The sequence below is a fragment of the Pseudopipra pipra genome, chromosome Z (assembly GCF_036250125.1).
Source record: "Pseudopipra pipra isolate bDixPip1 chromosome Z, bDixPip1.hap1, whole genome shotgun sequence".
Taxonomy (NCBI): Eukaryota; Metazoa; Chordata; class Aves; order Passeriformes; family Pipridae; genus Pseudopipra; species Pseudopipra pipra.
The window spans coordinates 26,735,426-26,756,180 of record NC_087581.1 but is presented as its reverse complement, the minus strand read 5'-3'; the positions used below and the strand labels follow the sequence as shown (position 1 = coordinate 26,756,180).

At 36.7% G+C, this 20,755-nt stretch overlaps 1 protein-coding gene across 36 annotated transcripts in view; it reads left to right on the top strand.

The window, feature by feature from the left end:
- Positions 1-20,755, top strand: part of PTPRD (protein tyrosine phosphatase receptor type D) — a 1,159,674-nt gene that overhangs the window by 1,108,172 nt on the left and 30,747 nt on the right. For all 36 annotated transcript variants that reach the window (XM_064641432.1, XM_064641445.1, XM_064641443.1 and 33 more), the window contains 3 exons: positions 685-860; positions 15,150-15,269; positions 15,820-15,974. In XM_064641432.1, coding sequence (XP_064497502.1) covers positions 685-860; positions 15,150-15,269; positions 15,820-15,974 — 451 coding nt within the window. The remainder of the gene's footprint in view (positions 1-684; positions 861-15,149; positions 15,270-15,819; positions 15,975-20,755) is intronic.

Here is a 20,755-nt window from a genome sequence, read left to right as displayed (position 1 = left end):
CCTTGAGCAATTGACGTAGATCCAGTGTGGACACAGGTCTTGGATTCCACCTTCTTTTCATGCATTTAAATCTTACTCAATTTTGAAGAGATCTTTATATCATGCATATACCGTATAGCAGATTTCACTCTTTCTTAAACATGAATTACATAATGTGTTTTGTTAAAATAAAGCTCATAATTATCTTCCCATTTAATGGGGAAAAAATGAATGTAGCAGTGATATTAATAGTCTGACAACATTAATTTTTTTCTGTGTATAGAAGAAATGCAATGAGCTGAACAGGAGGGTTTCAGGAGCGTGCTCAGGATGTCTGAGGGAGAGTCTTCCCTGTCTGTTCTAGGCAGTGACTGCCATACTGGTGGGTGTCTGCAGGCAGTTTCAGACCACCTTTTACATGCTGCTGTCTCAACCTCCAGGTCTCTCCACCTGGTACAGATTTTAGGGCTTCTTTTGTATTTCTTGTCAGAGTCTTTTGTTTCAAAAGAATAGTTGTACCCAGAGAGACTATCATGCTTCTCAGCACCACAAATGGCATACACTCACTTACAAGTACCCATGTGCTACTTGGCATGCAGCAAGCTAAGATTCATTGATCCAGCTGCGTCACAGGATTTTTTAGCCCTTGTACCATAGGGCATCACAGAAATGCTGCCTTGTATTTTCACTCTCCTCTCTTTCCAGGCATACCAGGCAGTGACTATATCAATGCCAACTACATAGATGGATACAGGAAGCAGAATGCTTATATAGCCACACAAGGGGCATTGCCAGAAACCTTTGGTGACTTCTGGAGAATGATGTGGGAACAACGAGGTGCAACTGTCGTCATGATGACAAAACTAGAGGAGAGGTCCAGGGTAAGGAAAGCATATGAAAGGATAATAATATTGTACCTGAGTTATCACTAACGTAAGATTTTTGTTCCTTTCATATATGTTTGCCTGCCTTCTTTATATGCATAAGAACTGATTTTTTTTTTCCAGTTACCCACAGTTAAAAGTGTCTATACTCTGAAAATCACTTATATAAGAAATCTTAGTTCCACTGTGAAACTGTGAGGTCATGCCTCTAATTTTCTATAGTCTGGAAAAATTGACATTTCTTAATCTATAGTGATTTTGAATCCTTTTCTGTTTTAATCATACTGGCAATGTTAGGAAGTGACCAAAAGTGTTACTTCATTTATAGTAACAAGAATGATTGTATCATCCTGTTATGAGGGAGGTAATGTATGTCAACAGCATTCAGTGTTCAGTTTTATATGGCATAATAATTTCAGCATTATCTAAGATCGGTGAGGATTTGGATTTGCTTAAGAAACATAAGAATTTATTTTAACGCATGGTGGTTGCTAGGAAAACTACAACAGCATATGCAGTAATAGAATACAAAATTATCTGTGGTATTTCAAATTCGATTTTGCAGATCAAAGTAAAATCAGGAAAGTAAAGCACTGAAACATAAGGATACTGTTCTAATAGAACCACATTCAAATATTATTAGAAGTGTTATAAAAAATATGTGCTATTGATAAAGGGAAATAAAAAATAGTTTGGGGTTTGTTTTTTGTTTGTTTGTTTTATGATAAGGAAAGTGATGGAAAGAGTAGTAACAGAGCACTACATGTTGCATGAAGATATACTAGTGGGTCCATATTTGGTGGCAATCATCAGTTCTAATAGTGGATGTTATTGGAGAGGAGGGGCTGTATGGAAAAAAAAATAAGAGAAGCAGAAGAGAAAAGTGGTGAGAAAAAGAAAAGGAAAAAACCCTCCTTAGCAGCCAATCAGGAAATGAAACTGGTATTCAGCCCTCGGCACTCTTTCTAGTAGAGCAGGAGTTTCCCCCATCCTACTTTTTCCGCAGTAACTACATTTTCTATCAAGATGTACTCATGGGTTATTCCTACTCATGATGCTGTCACCATTGTAGGACATCAAAGAGGGAAGGTGCCACACAGCCGGTTCATTGCTGATCTTTCTGCAAACATTTATGAGTCCTAAAGTGTAAATCAGAAGCTTCAGCCAAATGTAGAAATCAGAAAGGGGGAGAAAGAAGGGGTGATTCTAACTTCAGTGGTAATCAGTTCTCTTGGGAACCTGCCGCAACAGCAGTACCAGGATTTACAAGTTCAGGAGATGCATAACAAACAAGAATGTCACAGTTAGAATGCAGCTATAGGCATTCTAAGGTACACTGTCCTAGAAGCTTGTGTGAAGGCATAGGGAGCTGCAAGTGGAAAGCAGGCTGCTTTCTGGTGGAAGGTACAAAAAGCTAACGTATCTAAGGCACTGTGCAACATGTTAAAAAATTCCATAAATACAGATGATCCAGAACAGTTCAGAAAGAGAGAAAGAGATTAAGGAGGAGGAGAGGAGATTTATCATCCAGAAAGGTTTTAAATCACTAAGAAGTATCTTATGGAGGTAACTGGATAATAGTTGGTATTTCAGTAATTCATGGATGAGCTCTATTTCAAAATGAAAATGTTTTTGTATGTGTAAGCTTGGAACAAGGCAGAGTGCACCATAAAGCCTAATGTTGTATTGTATTGGCATTGATGTCTTTTGCATATGTATGGATACATTTAATTGCAATGATTACATAACTTGAACCTCTTGACAGCAGTCATTCTTTTCTGGAGGGTTATCAAAGCATATATATATTTATTCTTTTACCCTTTCCATCACTTCTAAAAATAGAGTAGGGTTTTTGCAGTTCAAGCAATGGATAGCATTCTAATTATAGAATCACTTTCCACATATAACTTCAACCTACATTAACACCACTACCTGTACATACTTGATGGCAATTAGTACATAGCAGAGTGTAATTTTAACAGAATTTTTAATTTTATCTTGAGTGTGCGGGTCTTGTCTAGTCTGGGAACTGTCTGTTGTTTGGAACTGAACAAATGAAATTTTGCCCATTTCTTCACTAATTACGTCTTTAAAGTTGCTGCTAAATAACATCAGTGTGAAGAAAAAAATCTGATCCTAATAAACAGCCTATTGCAGAAGGTATACTTAAGTACTTGTGAGTTTATCTTAGTACTGCAGGCCACAGACAGCCACTGTCTAGAAAGATGTTTTAATGTAACTAAATGAAATTCTTGGCATTCTCTCCAATAATTGCCTAGCAGAGTTTTAAGCTAACTCTAGCCTTTGCTGACTGCACCCTAAAAAAACCCTGATCAGAATAGTAATCACCTCCAGAACTGCTTAGCATTCAGAAGCAATACATTCCGTAAGTGGAGTAAGAAACCAGACAATCTAGTCAGTGGATTGCTTGTGTATTCAATGCTTATATTTGCGTATTTTTTGTGCATAATTTAGCTCATTCGGTGTTCATAGGTTGAGTTTGCTGCTACAGCTATTCAGTCCATGAGTCAGCTCCAATCTCAGATTCTGCAGCTCTGTGAATACCAGTTACCTCTTCTCCTAATACAGTAACTACATATAATTAACAGTATTGATGGTGAAGAGGCACTGGGAATCCGTGTGTTGGAAAAGAATAGGATGAAAACATTTCTTTGTTATTTTTTCTTGTGCTATCATTTTTATGTAGCATGTTGTTATAGCAGAAAACCGAGTGAGATTTCAAACATGAAATACAGACACTGTTACATATTATTAGAGATTAAGATCTTTGCTAATTTTGTTTCTCTTTTTCCTTTGATTCCATTTTGATTTCTTTTGTGTCTTGGCAGCCTGATCATTATTCCTGCTGCAAGGCAAGATTGTTTCTCTCTGAGGCTTTCAGCTTTCCATCTCCATGTCGTCATTTCTGTTTAGCTAGCTTTTTTTCATTTGCAGCCTGGTATCAGCCTTTTTAACCTGGACTGCATAGATAACGATGAGGATTTTAATTGCATCTGCAGAAATGAATTTGGTTCATTAGCATGTCTTAAGTGTCTGAGTTACTTCAGCTTTGAGAATGTTCATATTTTACAGCTGAGTAGATCAAATGAAGATGTTACAGCGAATTCATTATTCATTTGTTTGCCTATAAGAAAGCTGCAGGAAAAGAGAAGATCTTTCACTTATAACCTTTCACACTTAGTTGGTTTCATATTAAATATCATCACCTGAATTTCACTTGACCTAAACCAGACTAGAGAGAGAAAGTCAGTCCCATAATTCATCTACCATGAATATAATTTTTATCGTAAAGTACTATACATGCTGGCAGTACATGGAACAGGGTTGGTAGCATATTTGTCACATATACGAGTTTAATCTTAGTGAAATAAAAGAACAGTATCGAAGGTTGAAAGATATTAAGAAAAGCAGTTGTGTGTTGCACTAAGGAAATATGTAAAGCATGTAAAGCTTTAATGTGCTCCCTTCCGCACTTCTCTTTCTTTCCCTCTGCCCCCAGCAGTGCAGCTTAGATTTTTTTTAGATCCTCTTAATTGAATATTTTAAGGACTCATGTACTTTAGTGAATTATATGAGTGATCAGATGAAGAATCTCTCTTTATAGCAAAAGATAATATTGCCTCTAACAGGAAACATTTAGTCTTTTCTAATTTTTCAGGGTAGGATACTGTTGTAGATTGTCCACTTGAAAGTGAATTCAATCCTTGCCTTCTTTCCTTTATAATTCCGTATTTTGAATACACTTGCTATGTTGTCTAGGAACTGACAGAAAAAAATTAACTCTCTCTTTAACCTCATTACAATATTTTCTATATCAGCTCCTCTCAACTGGTCACTGATACCTGAGGAAGTCAGGAGAGCTGGCACTGTAATCAGAAAAAGCAGATGGACTTCATCTGCTGTTGCTGAATAGCTAAATAGGAACTTCTGTTGTTCCAAGCGTCAAGCAACACGTCTGAGTCTCCTCAATCAGAACACTCTAAGTATTTCAACTAACTTTTTAAAGATTTAGAGACTATTCATGTGTAAGAAAAATTGAGATTGGGTGACAGTAGAAATGTCAAGCAGATGGATGTCTTGAAAATGGAGTAAAATAAGGATTTGCTTTGTTTTAGTGTGTTTGGTTGGATTTTTTTAGGGGTGTATAATAAGTTAAATCAGGAAAGCTTTATTTGGATTCAACTAGTGCAAAACTCCAACAACTAGTACAAAACCCTCAACAAGTTGCATAAGTATGGTGGAAAGTGTATTGTACCTTGCTAATAGCTTTGAAACAAACTTCTGGCCACTAAAGATTTCTAAGTCTTGATACAGGCAAGGACAGCTTAAAGGCAGGTGTGGAAAGAAACCTGAATTCTTCTACTTCAAACGCACAACTGGCTAACATTTTTCATGAATCCATTTGTTGTTGGCAGATATCAACTGATATCTAATGTACCTGACTTAATAGCTAAGAAAAAGCAATAGCACAGACACAACAGTAAGTAATAAGCAAAGAAAACTAAGAATGTGGGTTTCTTGTCTCTGTGAAATGCATGTAGATCTTTCAGACACATACAGTCTATGCAGTAGAGTTTTATGTGATTGTGATGAAGGTAGTTTTGCATTTGTGCAGAGTTTTAGCAGCAAATTTCAGATCTTTCTTCCTAAGTATGTTTTGATGGGTAATACTGAAGCTATTATTTGTCAAAATGCTGCGTTGAAAATAAGTGCCAATAAGACATCTTCACTGATGTGAGTAGAAAAGTCATCAATAGATGTACTTAACAATGCATTACAGAATATATCAACATGCTCCCAAATGCACCTGTATTCTACTGTATTTAGACAAAGTGTAATTGATTTGTGCAGAAAAATGTTACTGGCGTCTCATATTGGGTAGCACAGGTGTGTAAAAATCTGCTGGTTTTTAAAAAAGGTTGTGAAATACATATTTAAACATAGGAAAACAGAAATTTTATCTATGCCTTGTAGCAACTGAAAAAAATATGCATTTCTTTATTTGGTAATTGGTAAGTTAACATATCAGCCAACACACATATTAGCAGATAGGACATTTTGCAGATGGCATTTTTTCATACTGAATTGTACTGTTTTATTAAAGAGAAACTAAATGTGCAGTTTTGTCATTGTTCATTCCCTAATTCTAGTGGCAAACCAATGACTTGTATATCAATAATGTACTGTGAGAATTTTATTTCACTTCTTCAGTGCTCTCAGCATGTTAAAATATGAGTCAGACAAAGAATGAATGAGAGAACTGACAAAGAATAAAAAAAGGAAAACTCAAAGTCAAATACACCATGTGTTCACCAGATTTACGAAAATAAAAATAACAATCTGTAGGTTTGTACTGTGGTTTTTTCACTGTAATAGAATGCCAGTGTGACAGTCAAGAATTCTTACATCATTATACAAGGTTGAGTCCCCACTCGCTGTGTCAAAATTGCAAAACTCAACCATATGACTGTTTATTACGGAAGGATTCTCAGAGGCATAAGGGCAGGGACATAGTCAACTCTCACTGAAATGCAGTCAGTCATAGGTGCTTAATTCATGTAAGAATCTAATTCAGTAAAGCTTAGAGTTTCTTTTTCTAGGCACATTTCAGGTGGAAGTACTGTGACAAGGTGCCTCAGTTAAAGCTCAGGCTATTATATCACCCAGTAAAATAACTGTGGAAATGCCATACTGTAGGCAAGGTTAATTTTGTGTGAAAGAATTGCTGTAACACCACTGCATAGGCTGAAAGTCTAGTTATTTCAACTTATATACATTTGGAGTTGAGGACTTACAGAATGAATGCCCCATGTGAAAAGATATTTGTAAATTACAGAGAATCCAGAAGAGAACAATAATGACCAGAAATTGGGAAAATGATTTATTGGGAAAGTCAGAAAAATTTTGATTGTTTTTTTATATTAATAGAGTGAAGGAAAACATAGTAGCCTTCCAGCATATGAAAGGCTGTTAAAAGATTTCATGGCAATCAACCGTTTTCCCTTCCTATGGGGCTTTAGGAGAAAGAAATAAACTTTTCAGAAAAGGTGGTTTATGTTGAACTGTTAAAGGACTTCCAAAATGTAATGTCATGGATTACAAACTGCATAGGATATTTTGTGAAGTCAGTTCCACTGTAAGCTTTCAAGAACTGTTTGCACCAGTTTACACACCTGAAATGGTATGGCAGTACTTGCCAAAAGTATTTTAAAGGCAAACAGCCAGTTTTTTGTGTTAATATTCTGTGTTTGTAAATGAAGTGGTTTCTCTTAGCTGTTAGGCTAAACTGATAGTTTTCTAAAAAAATACTGTTTTCCCCAAGGCAATCTTATAGCGAGTGCTTTAGTCAAAACCATATTCTAGTTCTGTAATTTGACTTTATTTGCTTAGTTCATTTGCTTTGTGCTTGAGGTAAGACATATATTATTACAGTCAGTCCATTCATATAAACCTTTTCAAGACCTTTTTGGAAAATCTTGCTGAAATTAACTGTTTGACAGGCTCATCCTTCAAAATTAATTCACTGAGACCCTGCCTTCTCTGCTGTTAGGAAGAGCTCAAAAAAGGGCATCTTACAGTGATACCAGCAATATAGTTTTGAAGTGTTCTTTGTTTGTATAGAAGAATATGAAAAATGAAATAGAGAACACTTCTAATATGCCCAAGATTCCTCTTAATATATGTTTCTTTTTGGTTTAGTAACCATGCCACACTCTTGCATAATAATCAGAATGAAAACAGTTTGGGGGTAATCTTTTAATTATCAATTATCTTTCAGTATTAACTGTTAGCCTGCTAATCATATCAGAAATTTCAGAAAATGAGGGTGTAAGAGGGTGGATTTGAGGACTTTGTAGAGAACTAAAGTTTGTTATGAATTGATTAGTCTACAGTTGATTTATGTTGCCTCCAAATCCTGTTTGGAACTTTTTTTCTGAGGCTACTGTAATTAAGACCAAAATCTAAAACTTTAAAATGTTTTCTTTTCTGCCTTATTTCTGACTAGAAGTTTATATTTTAATCTGTCACTTAGAGTTATACTGAATCAGTGAGTGACACTAGAGCAAATCTTGTTCAAATAAGATCTAAAAATATGTGTCTGTATTCTGATTTTTTTTTAATCTTTGCATTATAGTCTCATATACTGTTGTCAGTGTCTATGATCTTTAGACTCAAATCAGCCTAATCTTTAGATGGCAAGGCATTGTTGCAAAACAGAAAATGGCTTCAGAGTAATATCTGTTTTGGAGACAGAACATTAGCTGAAATGTCTGAGGCAGTTTCCACGACTAGCAACTGGCACTAGCTTTTTTTTGCATAATTATTAATATCATTCAACACTATTGTAGAGATACTTTATTTTTGAAGGAAAATAATTTGAAAATATTATAGAAAATTTTGTCTGCAAAAGTATTACTATTAGTAAAAAAAACAGAGCAGAAAGTTTGTTACATACTACTGTTATTTCATATTACAGATTCAGCATAGTTTATATGCTGTTCTTACAGCAAGAAATGTGCTATATGAATCTGCCTGTTACTTGTTTGCTGTCTCTTTCCTGTTCTGTGTTTTGTCCTTACTATCTCAGATGGCCTGTAACAGCTGGTTCGTGTGTTAAAAGTGACCTGAAGAGGCTTTTCAGCCTGAATGATGGAACTTTATACTGGAAAATTATTTCTCTACCCTTGAATGTCAGGAATCTTTGTATTCATATGTTCATATGGAAATACACTTCCTTCAACTCTGTTGATGCATAGCAGCATGTTCTCTAGTGTCTGTGACTTGTCGAAGTGTGAATATCCACGAATGTTCTTAGGAATGCTGAAGCTACTTAAACCTCTCAAGTCTGAAAAGGTCTCAAGCTTCTCGTTTTTAATGGGAAATGAAGCACTTACATTTTCTTACAGCTTTGCTTTCAGTGAATGGTTGTACTTCCGTGAAGAGCAAGGATTCGCATGGTCTGAGTGGAAGAAATGTAGAGAAAGAAAATATGTGTGTGTTTGAGGGGCAGGTTAAGAGGATGTGCCTGTCATTAGTTCTATATTCTAATTATATCTACTACAGTGGTATTTAAAAAGATATCTTAATATGTTTCGTAGTCTTCGAAGTTTAGTAGTCTACTGTGATCTCAGATATCATGGTTTGGGGAGTTTTCAACTTATAATCATGATATAGTGAAAGTAATAATATACCTGTCATTACTTGTAATTTAATTTCTCCATAAAAAACACTCTTAAATCACCAGTGAGTTATTACACATTCGTGGGTCTGTTTCATTCATCTTGCCATTGCAGGCAACAGAACATTAGATATTTACTGGTGAAAGCTGTTCTCATGTACTGTTGGAGGCACAGAAAAACTCTCACTGGGTGTAGATAAATATAGTATGCTAGGAAAAAGATCAACTGTTGGAACCGGGAGCTACATGGATAAAAGAAAGGTGAATATGAAATTCGCGAAAGGTGTATTACAAAATAACTATGAAAATAAATAAACACTGTAATTGTATTTTTGGCGAGGACTTATGTTATTATCACCATACCTTGCCACATTAATTTTTTTTTCCAAACAATGTACACAAGTGAGGAAGAAATTGCCCTTACCACAAAGAAATTAAATGCAGTCCAAAGATCTAAAGCAAAAATACATTTGGCAAATAATTTCAAAATTGACTTTTTGACATTTAGTGTTAAATTTTAGATGACTCAAGAGGATTGAGAATCTTTTTGGAAGCAAACATATAATATATAACCTCTCCCACTTTAAGTGCTGAAGACTGGGATCTTAAGATAAAATATTTAATAAGAATTTTGTCTCAGAAAGTAGTGTCTTACCAATTAACTTCTATTATTTGGTTCTCTGCTCCCAGTGAAGTCCAATAGAAAACATTGTTCTGATCTCTCACAAAGATAAATTGGACTCTAAATTGTTAGCAATATTGGGAATGTAAGGTTTATGATCCAATAGCAAAAGAGTGTAGGAGCCGCATAAGGACATGTTTCTGAAGAAGACCTCTTGTTCTGAGAAAAATCAATAGGCAAAAGGAATAAAAGATGCAGTTCAATCAACTTATGCTTCATGTGCTCTTCCAGAATGTCAAATTCACATGAATCTGAAATCAGGTTTTCTTTTTAAAAAAGTTATTTTCATCAGTTTCCCCTTTCAAATAATATGTACACTTATCTACAAACCGTATTTCTTATTGAACATCTATTGTCTGCATCCAGCAGCTAACTCCCAGAGAAATTATTTTAGAAAAATTATACCATGATTGAAGTTTATGTTAAATAAACTAATACATTAAAAACAAAAAAACCCCACCAAACAAAATCTGCACCAAAAGGAGCAGGTACATTTATTTTCTCCCAGCATAACTGAGAAGGAGCAATTTTCTACAGGCTTCTAAGTCTGAATATATGCTTAACATTAGATTATTATGCAAAATAAAAATAAAACAAGTATTTTCTGTCCTTTTCAACTGATTAATTTTTGTTGTTTGCAGACTGCAAACTGGTTAATTTTTCAGAAATGCTTTCTGGAAGCTGGCACTGCTTCTATGAGCATACAATTTATATGTGAGAACTGCAGCTTAAAGAAGATGACTTCGTATTTAGGCATGCAAAGGCATAACCAGACATTTATTCTTTGTTTTCATTAAAAGTTCATAGAACGTTCTACCATGTTTATTAATTAAAAAAATAAAACATTCAAACAAAAGAGGTTTGATCAGAAGTTTATACTAAACCTGTAGTTTCTAAGATTACAAACTAGAGTTATTATAAATTAACATTTTCCATTAAGTGTTGTCGTGGTTTGGACCTTGTTTTCCCCCAGAGGCTGAGAAAAGTGGTAGACCCCAAGGGGTGGAAACCCCTAGAAGTTTTGAAATTCTACCCAATGGGCGCTCCTGCAGAAATGTCAACATCTCACAAACTCACCGGAAGAGAAGGGTTGTAGTTTGGTTGTTGTAGGAGAGGTGGCCATGTTGTGAGCCACGAGGAAGGGGTTCTAAGCCCCTTGGGCCCTCTGGGGCCTCCCAGCCTCTGGCTGGGGGCTGCAGGGACCTGGAACAGCATAAAGCTGGGCTAGGTGCCTGTAGTTATGCCGGGAGACGTTTTTCTCCATGGGTACAGACAGCAGCCGGGACTGACCAGAGGAACGGTGGCAGAAAGCCAGAGAGATAAGACCTGAACTGAAGAAGCAGCAGAAACAACATGCAGCACCGGAGAGAAGACTCCTGGAAAGGGAGGAGAAGAAGAGAGCAGCAGAGAGACAGAGTTTGGGGTAAGAGACTGTACCAGATCCCCCAAAACTCCCTTGGAGACCCTCTTGGAGAAGAGGGACATGGACTCCTATTTTAGAGGAGCCTTGGAGTATGCAGCACCGGAGAGAGAGAGGAGCTGAGAAGCTCAGAGCGTCCCGGGAGCTGGACCGGGACGGCCAGATGGAATGCGGGGGGAGTTGACCTTGGCTTCCCCCCCTTGCACTGCTGCCGCGGTGGCAGCCTGAGAGACAGAGCACGGAGCTCTGCAAACGGGAACTTGAATCCCCTGAGGAAGGGACTTTCACGAAGATGCCCCTGCATTTCGTGATATGCCTGTGGTGATGCGAGTCTTGTCCCTGCTGGCAGTCCACAGGTGAGGCCTTCGCTTGGACCGAAGGAGAGCCGAGGGGCTTGGAGACCCCCTTGTGTATGTTGAACAGAGATCCAGCTACAACAACCCAGTTACTGCTGCATGGAGGACAGAAGAGGAGCTGCTGCTTAAGGACTGGAAGGGATCTGTCCTTCTTTCCCTCCTGGACTTTTATTTGGAGGGGAGAAGAGATCTGGTCCATTGTAAATACATATGTCATGGTAGAGATAGTTGTGATCATGTGTATAATGTGATATGGTATTTATTTGTACAGTCATTGTAATATATTCCCTTTCCCCCACTTTGAGTCTGGTGTGTTTTGTCTGGAAAAACCCATCTCACATTAGGTTGAGATGTGGGAGGGGGGAATGGAGCTAGGGAATTGGATTTTGGGGCTATCTCAAACCATGACAAATATTTATTTTATGGAATTAATAAATAATAAAAAATATTATTTGTTTAAAATACAGGTAACCAATATAGACATATTACACTGTTTCTGTATTAATGTGAATAATAAGATTATTCATAAGTGAATAATAAGATTATTTATAAGTGTAGTGGTTTGAACCAGGTTTTCCCCCAGAGGCTAAGAAAATGGTAAAACCCCAGGGGCTGGTAACCCCTGGAAGTTTTGAAGTTTTGTCCAATCTGTGCTTCTGCGAAATGTAAACAAACCACAAACAAATGGAAGAGAAGGTTAGTTGTAGTTTGGTTGTAGAAGAGGTAGCCATGTTGTGAAAGCCATGAGCAGTGAGGGCAGGAGCCCTCTGGGAGCCTCTGGGCCCCCCCCAGCCCCAGCTGGGGGGCTACGGAGACTTGGAACAGTGTTAGACTGGACTGAGTGTCTGTAGTTAAGCCAGGAGATGTTTCTCCACCGTGGGCAGCGGAGACAGAGCAGAAGCAGAGACGCAGCATCCAGATACTCTGGCTAAAAGCCAACTGATAAGAACTGAACCGGAGAAGCAGCAGAAACAGCATGCAGCTGAGTTAGGAAGACACCGAGTTGTCTCAGAGAGCCGAGAAAAGAGAGTCAGCAGCGGAGTTACAGAGTTTGGGGTAAGAACTGAATTAAAAGACCCCAGACTCCTTTGAGACCCCTCCTGGAAAGGAGGAAGATGATGGACTCTTACTTGAAAGAGCCTTGGAGTGCTACAGCACTTGCAGAAAGGAGCTAGAGAGCTCCGAGAGGAATGCGGAGAGGATGACCTTGGGGCCCTCCCTTGCTGCAAGCTACAAAGAAGCTCACAGCCGTCTTGAGGCAGGGCACAGAAGCTCTGCAAGGGGCTTTGAGTCTCCTGAAGATACCAGACCGTCATGAAGACCCCCTGTGCTCGTGGTATGACCGTGGTGGAACGACCTTTGTCTGGGGTGAACGTAGCCCACGGAAGACCCCTTTACCTGTGCCAAGGGGCTGAGAGAGGCTTGGAGGCCTCCCTCGTGAGTGCTGGCAGAGATCCAGCTATCAGCTGCTGCATGCATGAGAAGAAGAAAACCTGCTGGAGATACTTAGGAGGTACTCCTGCTCAGAGACTAGAAGGGATCTGTCCTTCTTCCCTCCTGGACTTTTATTTGGAGGGGAGAAGAGATCTGATCCATTGTAAATACTTATATCATGGTAGAGATAGTTTTGATCGTGTGTATAATGTATTATAATATTTATTTGTACAGTCATTGTAGTATATTCCTTTTCCCCCATTTGGAGTCTGATGTGTTTTGTCTAGAAAAAAAAAACCATCTCGCATTGGATTGAGATGTGACAGGGGGCTAGGACTAGGGAATTAGATTTTGGGGATCTCAAACCATGACAATTTAGTATAACAATATTGAAATGTCTCAATTCAAAGTATACTTTTCTGTTTGATTTGCAAAGACCACAGTGGCTTCCTTTGGTATCAGGAATTTTGCAAATAAATCATAAATATTCATGAAATATTGGCAGTACTTATCTTTCAGTGTTTCAATAAATGATACAAGGAAGTAATTACTTAATCCTCTTAGTAAGAGAATTTTTTGCACTATTAATCCCATTTTTTAATACTGCAGTATCAATAAACATCTTTAGTTACTTTGTTCCAATTCCTTATCCATGAATTAAGCTATAATTTCCTGTAAAAAAATGTTTCAGGGTTTTTTTGCGAGTAATGAATTCTCATCACCTGCTTCAGTGGCTAGAATTTTTTCTCCACTTTATCTAGAGTATTCATTCTCAGACTGTGATTTGTGAACCTGTAGCGATCTGTGACCTGTGAGTCTCTGAGTCTCAAAATAAAATGATCTGTGAGCAGAAGCTATTTGAGACTGGGGAGTTTGAAAGCATACTAAGTCTTTTGCAATGAGTATACTGCAGAATGAAAAACCTGGAGAACACATGGGTTTCAAAGATGCATATCTTAATTTTCCATTTTGGGGGAATAATCAGTTTTTCTCTTGGATTAGCATGTTAATTCACTTTTTTTTTTTAAATCAGAAATACTGTGCAATATTCTGCTTTTTTTTTCTATTGTTTCTTACATTTTGGGTATTCTAATTTGATATGAGTCTGGCTTAGAGTGACTAATAAAGACATTTATTAAACAAAAGCAGTGAATTATTGCTGGACTCAGTTTAAACTTCTCTTCTGTACTGTATGCAATGCTAATTGATAAAAATGTATTGTTATAAATAGAACAGAGAATGACTGTCCCAATTTCACCTATCAGCCACTGACAGAAAAATATTTGCAACTATATGACCCTCATACTACTTTTTACTACATTTTCTGATTTGTTTAGGGGTTCAGCATTCTATTTTCATAATAGCTTTCATCATAAATACCATTTTTAACTGAAACAGATTATTGAGCATTAGCAAGGATGATATACATATGGTTCTCTTATATATCATCTTATACAGAATTATTTAATTTTGTTAATAATCTAAACTATGGTGTTTTGAAATTAAAATTTCTCTGAATTGCATGTCCTGTGTCTTTTAAAATTTTATGGATGAACTCTCCACCAGACTATATTTTTTAAATGGCTGTGAACAAAATTTTTTTCTATGCTTCATAACACTGATCTGAGAAGAAAATTTTATTTTCTCACAATGCACTTAATAGTTGCTCCTGCCCTTTCATTTATCAGTGTACTGAAATTATTTCTCAAAAAAATTCAGGTTTGCACTGAGGTATTTCTATACATACTAAATATTAACATCCAAGGAATAGCTTATATGTCTGGGGACTAATGTAAAATATGGCAAATATTAAAAAAAATTTTTATATACCTTGAGGGGATTAATACTGTTATTAAATTCTGAACTATGAAAGGCAAGTTACTGAAGATATAAGTCATATTTGAAGATACTATAAATTGATTTTTTTCTTTAGTGTGTCTGTGCTTATTAGTATTTCTCAATTCTCTGTCCCACTGAACTTACAAATACCCGCTTATGGGAGAAAACCATTGTATGAGCTACTACCGGAAGAGCAATTCTTGTGGATGATAAAATAACTTTCTTGTGTTGGATCCTTAGCAGTTGTTGACCATTCAAACTCCACATGCTTTTAAAACCTGTGATGACATACACTCAGATATGTAATGAATATCAGTATGAAATGTATTAAAAGATTACATATTTTTCACTACAGGTGAAGTGCGATCAGTACTGGCCAAGCAGAGGCACAGAAACCTACGGACTAATCCAAGTGACCCTTTTAGACACTGTTGAATTGGCAACATACTGTGTTCGTACATTTGCACTTTACAAGGTATATATACTTACTATATACTTTTAAATTGGAAGGTTAGCAATTTTTTTCCCTCTCCTTCCTTCCTTCCTTTCTTCCTATCACTTTCTTCCTCCTGCCATCCCACCTTCCTTCTTCCTTTGCTTCATGCCTTTCCTGCCTGCCTTTTTCCCTTATTTCCTCACTCCCTTTTTCCCCTTCCCCTCTTTCCGCTTTTCTCCCTTGTTTCTTGCTAACAATGCTGAACAATGAGACTTCTTCTACAGAATGCATTTTCCTTATAACATGGAGTTTTGTAAGTTAATACAGAGCTCGCACCATGAAAAAACATTTAATACTAACTAAAGCTCTGACACTTGTGTTGCGCAACTCTGCAATATATTTAAAGCTCTTACATTGTTTGAACCCTATAATTTGGATTTTCCTCCATAGCCTGAGTTCTGCTTCTCTCTGGCTTCAAATGTAGCTTAAATAATTTCCACTGGTATATATGCTTCTGCAGTTGTTTCATTGAAAAGTGCCAATATCATCTGAAGTGGCAGTTTTGTCATGAAAATTTTAAATTTCATAGAATGGTTCAAGTGAGAAAAGGGAAGTGAGGCAATTCCAGTTTACTGCCTGGCCTGATCATGGTGTCCCAGAACACCCAACACCGTTCTTAGCTTTCCTGAGACGAGTCAAGACTTGCAACCCACCTGATGCTGGACCTATGGTTGTGCATTGCAGGTAAGCCCAGAAGTTTTTTCAAAGCATCCTATGTCAAGATTACTGCTTTCTGTTTTGTTGCAGATGAAAATACTATTTTGTTTCAAAGACACTTCTAAGTCTGTCAAAGAGAAAGATGGTTGCATTGCAAATCGAGGACTTGAGCTTGGCACTGCCAACTTGGATAGGCTAGAAAAATTTTATTTGGTCTATGCAGGATTAATTTAATTTTAAAACATCTAAAGGTATCTAGGGAGAATGTCTGCAGGAAGAATACAAATGTATCTACAGCATTCAGAATATGGCCAACATAATGTTGGCTTAAGAACCTGAATATTGAAAATGGTGTGTTTTCAGCTTTTGAAATTATGTTGTGTGTGAAAGTAATAAACATGAGAATTAAGAAAGATAAATGAAAACTTTTATTGAAAATAGATAGGAACCCAAATTTGCATTCAAGCTTAAACCCTCAGTTTAGGACTTTGAGGAGCTGAAACTGGAAAGGATGTACCTGGGAACACGCTGAGCTCAGTTCTAGGGAAATGAGCACTCCATGCTTTTCTTGCAGAGTAGAAATACTCTTCAGGCTTTATAGGGTATGAATTAATAAACTCTCAAGAGAAAAACATTAGCTACTCCTAATGTTTTCAGAGCAAGGCAAATTAAATGGAAGAGATGTGGATTCTTTGGAAACGTTTGACAAGAGCAGATCTTTTAGACAGCCTTAAAATTATGTTGATAAGAACATTATCAGAACATAAATACCAATTCTGATAGAAGTAAACTGTAAGGTGGGTTCCAGTCATTCCAGGGCTGTGTTGCCAAATCTTGCATAGCTTACTGTGTAGCCCTGTTCAAAGAAAATTCCTAAGATTACTGATTTTTGTGATCTTCATTTTGGAATACCTTTAGTTAGTAGGGCTGAGAGGTTCTACACCCTTTTCTTGAAGTTACAAATGCTCAGCATGTTTGAAAACCAGTCTTGCTTTTGTCATCCAAAACCTGAGGTAATTACAAGGATTACAGCATACCACCACCTCTAGTTCTGACTTCTTAAATATTGGTAAGTCGGGCACAGAATCTGGCAATTTGCACACTTTTAAAGTGATTGAAAGAGGCTCCTGTAAATGAGATAGGAAAATAAAGTCAACAGCGAAACAAAATAAGCAGAATTCAATATTTGTAGCAGTGGCGGCCCTTGTATAACAAGGGAGAAGTACAGCTCCTCGTGGGTGGTGGGACAAAGAGGCTTTTTTTCAAACTCCGCGCGGTTTTATTCCTTAACACCATGTGACTTCCTTAACCAACCAGTTTACTTATGTCGGGGCATGCTCTCTTGGGCCTCATTGCCTCGGCACATCTCTTGTGCCTTTAGACACGCCTCCCACAAATATTGAAAGGCACAGACTGTTTAGAAGATATAATAGAACATGGAAGACAAATATTTAATGTTTGTTGAAACACCAGGATTAGGAGTGTGGAATAAATTGTGGAATGTGGAATAAATATAAATAATAATAGAAATATATTTCCTGAATGGAGCCAAATCTCTTTGTACCTGAATTTATAGGATCTTAAAATATTTTGATTATTGTCTAGTATTGTAGATTGTCTGAGCTATAATTTCATTAGCCTGCTATGCTCTAAATCAAAACCAAACTTAATAGAAGAAATTAATCTTCCCACTCTGGGAAGGCTGTTAAGTTAGTGTAATTGCCTAAATTCTCTCAATGCAAAAATAGGCAAATTAAATTAGTTCTTAAGAGTCATACAGCTAGTCATTGGATAAGATGAAATAAAATGCAATGCTTATTATCACTCACTGATACTGATGAAATACAAGGCCATTATTTTCTCTTTGTCCTTGGTTATGCATGCGGATTTCCTTGAAAGTGGTACTCAGTCTAGGTAGTATGATTTGATGCCTGTTGAGGGACTTTTTCTCCCAAATTCCTAATAATTTATTTATTGATACTCTACAATATGCATAACCTGGTATACATAAGCTTTTTACCTTATATATAGTTGCTTAAGACACTAAGATTTCAGTCATTTCATACAACCTAACCTCTAGGAAGCAGAATTTCACATATCCTACTATTTTAGCAGACTTTTTAAATCCCACTGCTAACAGTTTGTCTGTAAACAGAATTAATGAAAACAGGTTTCTGACAAATTTAAAAATTTATGTCTCTGTAATTAAAAATTTTATGTGGCTGGACATTCAGCAGCAAGTGTTGTGGACAGGCCAAAGTTTATGAATGCACTGCTTAACTCACCGATTTAACATATAGACTACCTAACTGATAGACTAACAAGAATAAGTTACTGAAGTCTATTTCTCACATTAGTAATGTTAATGTGAATATCACTTTTCAGGCATATTGTAGTGGCATTATATTCTGAGATTTGTATTGCCATATCATTTTGAATTCAACATTATTTTCTTGGGGCTGTCCTGTACAAGGCCAGGAGTTGGACTTAAGTGATCCTTCTGGGTCCCTTCCAGTTCGTGTTCATAGAATCATATGATTCTGTGGTTATTACATTAGTTCAAAAAGTCAAAAGGGGAACACCAATAGAGCATCACCACAATATTTTTAGGCTAGAAGATATGTCTTTCATGTAGCAACAATACAATCCTTCCCATTTGGTTTGTAATTAAAGTGCTAGACATGCATAAACAGTTCATATCAAGCTCACGAAAGATTAATCTTCTGTTGAAACAGAAAAAGTAAGCAAGCTTTATATGTTACCGATTTTTTTCTTGAAATCTGGGGGTTTTTTCCCCTCTCCTCTCTGTTGCTCACTTTGTAAGTTTCTCCATTGCACTCTTCCCTTTGCTTCTCATTGTCAATCATTTCACCTTTTTTTTCAATTTTTTTTCTCTCCAATATCTGGATCAATCTTTATTCTCTGAATCCCTCTAGTTATATTCTATTCCTGTCCTTCAGTTTCACTGTTTTCTCAAACTCATTTCATTGTTCATATCATATTGCTGAACCATTTCAATATGAAATATGTTCCTACCTTTCTTAGTACATTTTCTGAAGTAAGATCATCATTCTGATGGTAGCATTCTCCTACCAGTTTTTGTCATGCACCACTTTTTACTGCCCTCTACTAGTCACCATTTTCCAATGAGATATTTTATCTGTTCTCGACAAATTTCTTGCTTTTCCTTTCTTCCTCTACTGACTTCTAGTCTGCCTCTGCAGCCTTTTTAAATTTTCCTCTTGTCTTTGTTCTGTATCTTGTCTGTCACTGCTTCTCATTTTGTGTTCAGGAGTCCTGAAGTCCCTTTCCATTAAGTTTCCCCATTGCATCATCTAGATTTAAAAAGTATTTAAACTTTCCCAGCTAGAGCTAAACAGTATAATACAGGACCATATCTTGTATTCTTTGCCTATGGCAGGCAGTCTATTCCAAGATATCTCATTGAAGGAGTAATCTGAGTTTAGTTCCTAGCAGGAACACAGGATTCATAGTGACAAATGTAAGCCATCCGAGACATCACTAATACCTTCTTTTTCTTCCAGTACCTTACAAACTCTCAGAGCTCAGGAAATTAAAATAACCAGATCATACAGAAGTAGAAACACAACAGAAGGTGCTTTTCAAAATGTATTTGGTAAAAATAAAGAGTAGGTATGAAGAATCTCTGGAAGCATTTTTCTGCAAACTTTTAAACAATAGAAAACTGAAAATAAAAGCTAGCAGGCAGCTAAGTACAGGGAGAAGTTATTCCTCACCCTTCCTGGATGAGGAATAAATAGAAGAACCAGCTATCTGTATTTTGATCCTTACAAAGTAACCCCTTTTTTTTCTGTATTTATAAGTAGTTATTGTAAGTGAAAAGCTTAGTCCAAGGTTTTCCTTACTGCATTCTACACATCTACCTTAACACTGACCTTCAGTTGCCTTTCAGTCCATTTCATGATAAAGGATTAAGAGATTTTTCTAGTTTGCTTCCTGGGGTTTGAGTACAGCTATATATTGTATAGAGAATCAAGGTAGTTGGAGACTGTTGTTTGGACTTGGTTCATGACCAGTTTGTATCAAAGCCTCAGTGGTTGGTAAGCTAGTTTAATATCCTGTCCTAGGCAATGGTTCTTGAGTGTGTGAAGAATTTATTTAATAACTTACAGTGTGCTTAGTTGGAAAAAGTCTGAGCTAAACACAATTGACAACAGAAGAACCCACCCTGTAAATATTTTAATGCACTCTGTTCATTTAACAGTGACAAGAAAAGTAATGCATAGTTCTAACTGGTGAAATTAACTGAGAATGTAAGTATTACCATTCAAAATTACTAGATTTAATAAGACAAGTTCTGATAAATCCATATCTCACAAATGGAAATGGAAGTCTTTGTTATAAATTTTTTGTGAGGAAAGCAAAGAAAAATACAGAATTTTAAAATCAGAATTTAAAAAAATTATTTATTACTAATGTACATACAACAGACATCTTTGCATGTTGTTTAGACATCTACTTTTGATAACAGCTTGGTTACCTGTACAGTATTTAATTTGAATCTAATAGGGAAGTCAAAAATATCTTGAGAATTTCATAACTACATTCTACCAGTCAAAGCTCTTGTTGCCGTGGTTTAACCCCAGCCAGCAACCAAGCCCCACACAGCCACTCACCCACTCCACCACCAGCAGGATCAGGGAGAGAATCAGAAGGGGAAAAATCTGGAGAACTCATGGTTGAGACAAAAACTTCTTAATAGGGAAAGCAAAACTGCGCATGCAAGCAAAGCAAAACAAGGAATTCATTCACAGCTTCCCATGGGC